Source organism: Eurypyga helias, unplaced genomic scaffold (genome assembly GCF_000690775.1).
Source record: "Eurypyga helias isolate BGI_N326 unplaced genomic scaffold, ASM69077v1 scaffold15599, whole genome shotgun sequence".
NCBI lineage: Eukaryota > Metazoa > Chordata > Aves > Eurypygiformes > Eurypygidae > Eurypyga > Eurypyga helias.
This window is the reverse complement of record NW_010274082.1, coordinates 310-1,520: the sequence shown is the minus strand read 5'-3', so window position 1 is coordinate 1,520 and position 1,211 is coordinate 310. Positions and strand designations below refer to the sequence as shown.

The following is a 1,211-nucleotide window of genomic DNA, read 5'->3' as shown; positions in this document are numbered from 1 at the left end:
TCCACCCCAACCCCCCCCCCGCCATCCAGCACGGTAGGCGTGGCGCTGGAGGCAGGAAACGGCGTGCATCCTCCCGTGAGCGTTGCCCATCCTGGGTGGGTGTTCCTCACCCCAGGGGGATGGTGGTGGTGGGCAGGGGGAGAGAGCGTGTGGTCCCACATGCCGTCTCACGGGGGAACCGTCACCTTTGATTTGAGTTTTCTTTTAACTTGAAAAAACCAGTAACCGTGTCTCTGGATTTCTCTGGGGGCTAGTTTGCAGGATTTAACCATTTATAACCCCGAGCGGACCATCACGGTGAAGGGCAGCACGGAGGCCTGCTCCAGCGCCGAGGTGGAGATCATGAAGAAGTTGCGAGAGGCCTACGAGAACGACGTGGTGGCCGTCAACGTAAGCTCGCAGCCCTCCCGCCTGGCGTGCCCCTGCCTCCGAGCCACCGCGGAGGTGGCCAGGAGAAAACTGGGGGGTGTTGGTGATCCGTTACGGCAAGGGTTGGCCCTGGCCTGTCACGTCCACACCAGAAACCCCGCTCTGCCTTTCACTCGTTTCTCCATGTCTTTGCTTTCCCAGCAACAAGCCAACCTGATCCCGGGACTAAACCTCAGCGCTTTGGGCATCTTCTCGACGGGACTGTCCATGCTTCCATCCGGCCCTGGGGCCCGAGGGGCTGCCGCAGCTGCCCCATACCACCCGTTTGCAGTAAGTGTGAGAGGTTTTGGGGCGTGGGGGATGTGCTCGTGGGGGCAGAGTGGTCTCTAGACTCGCCTGCTGTAGCTCTTGGGTTTGGGTGGACACCGTAGCTGTAAGAGCCATCTTGGGGAGCCTTGCACAAGAGCTCTGACTCCTGGCCGTGTGGGGAAGGTGCAGCGAAGTGGAGAAGCCAGTGAATGAGCATGGCTGGTCCCTCCTTGGGTTCATCCCCCTGGGAAGATCGGCTGCGTCCCCGTGTTGTGCTGAGCTCTGTTTCACCTGTGTTCGAGGACTGTGTCCCAAGGGTGCTGCTGTCTGAAGGTGGCTGGGGGCAGCCTGCGGTGCTGCTGGCATGGAAAACCCCCGTGGGTGGTTGTCATCCGCCCCCAAACCACTGCTGGGCTCTGGTGGTGTTCTGGGCTCTGGTGGTGTCGCCTCGGCTGCGCCCTGCGGGTCTGGTCCCGGTGTGAACCTGCCGGCACAGCTGCAGGGCGTACGGAGCGTGGCGAGAAAGGGCCGTC

At 62.0% G+C, this 1,211-nt stretch overlaps 1 protein-coding gene across 1 annotated transcript in view; it reads left to right on the top strand.

Moving 5' to 3' along the window:
- LOC104515655 (insulin-like growth factor 2 mRNA-binding protein 2) overlaps positions 1-699 on the top strand; it is a gene marked incomplete at both ends in the record, with an annotated part of 7,790 nt that extends 7,091 nt beyond the window's left edge. The window contains 2 exons of the mRNA XM_010159710.1: positions 255-390; positions 571-699. Of these exons, the coding sequence (XP_010158012.1) occupies positions 255-390; positions 571-699 (265 nt within the window). The remainder of the gene's footprint in view (positions 1-254; positions 391-570) is intronic.
- Positions 700-1,211: the final 512 nt, after the last annotated feature.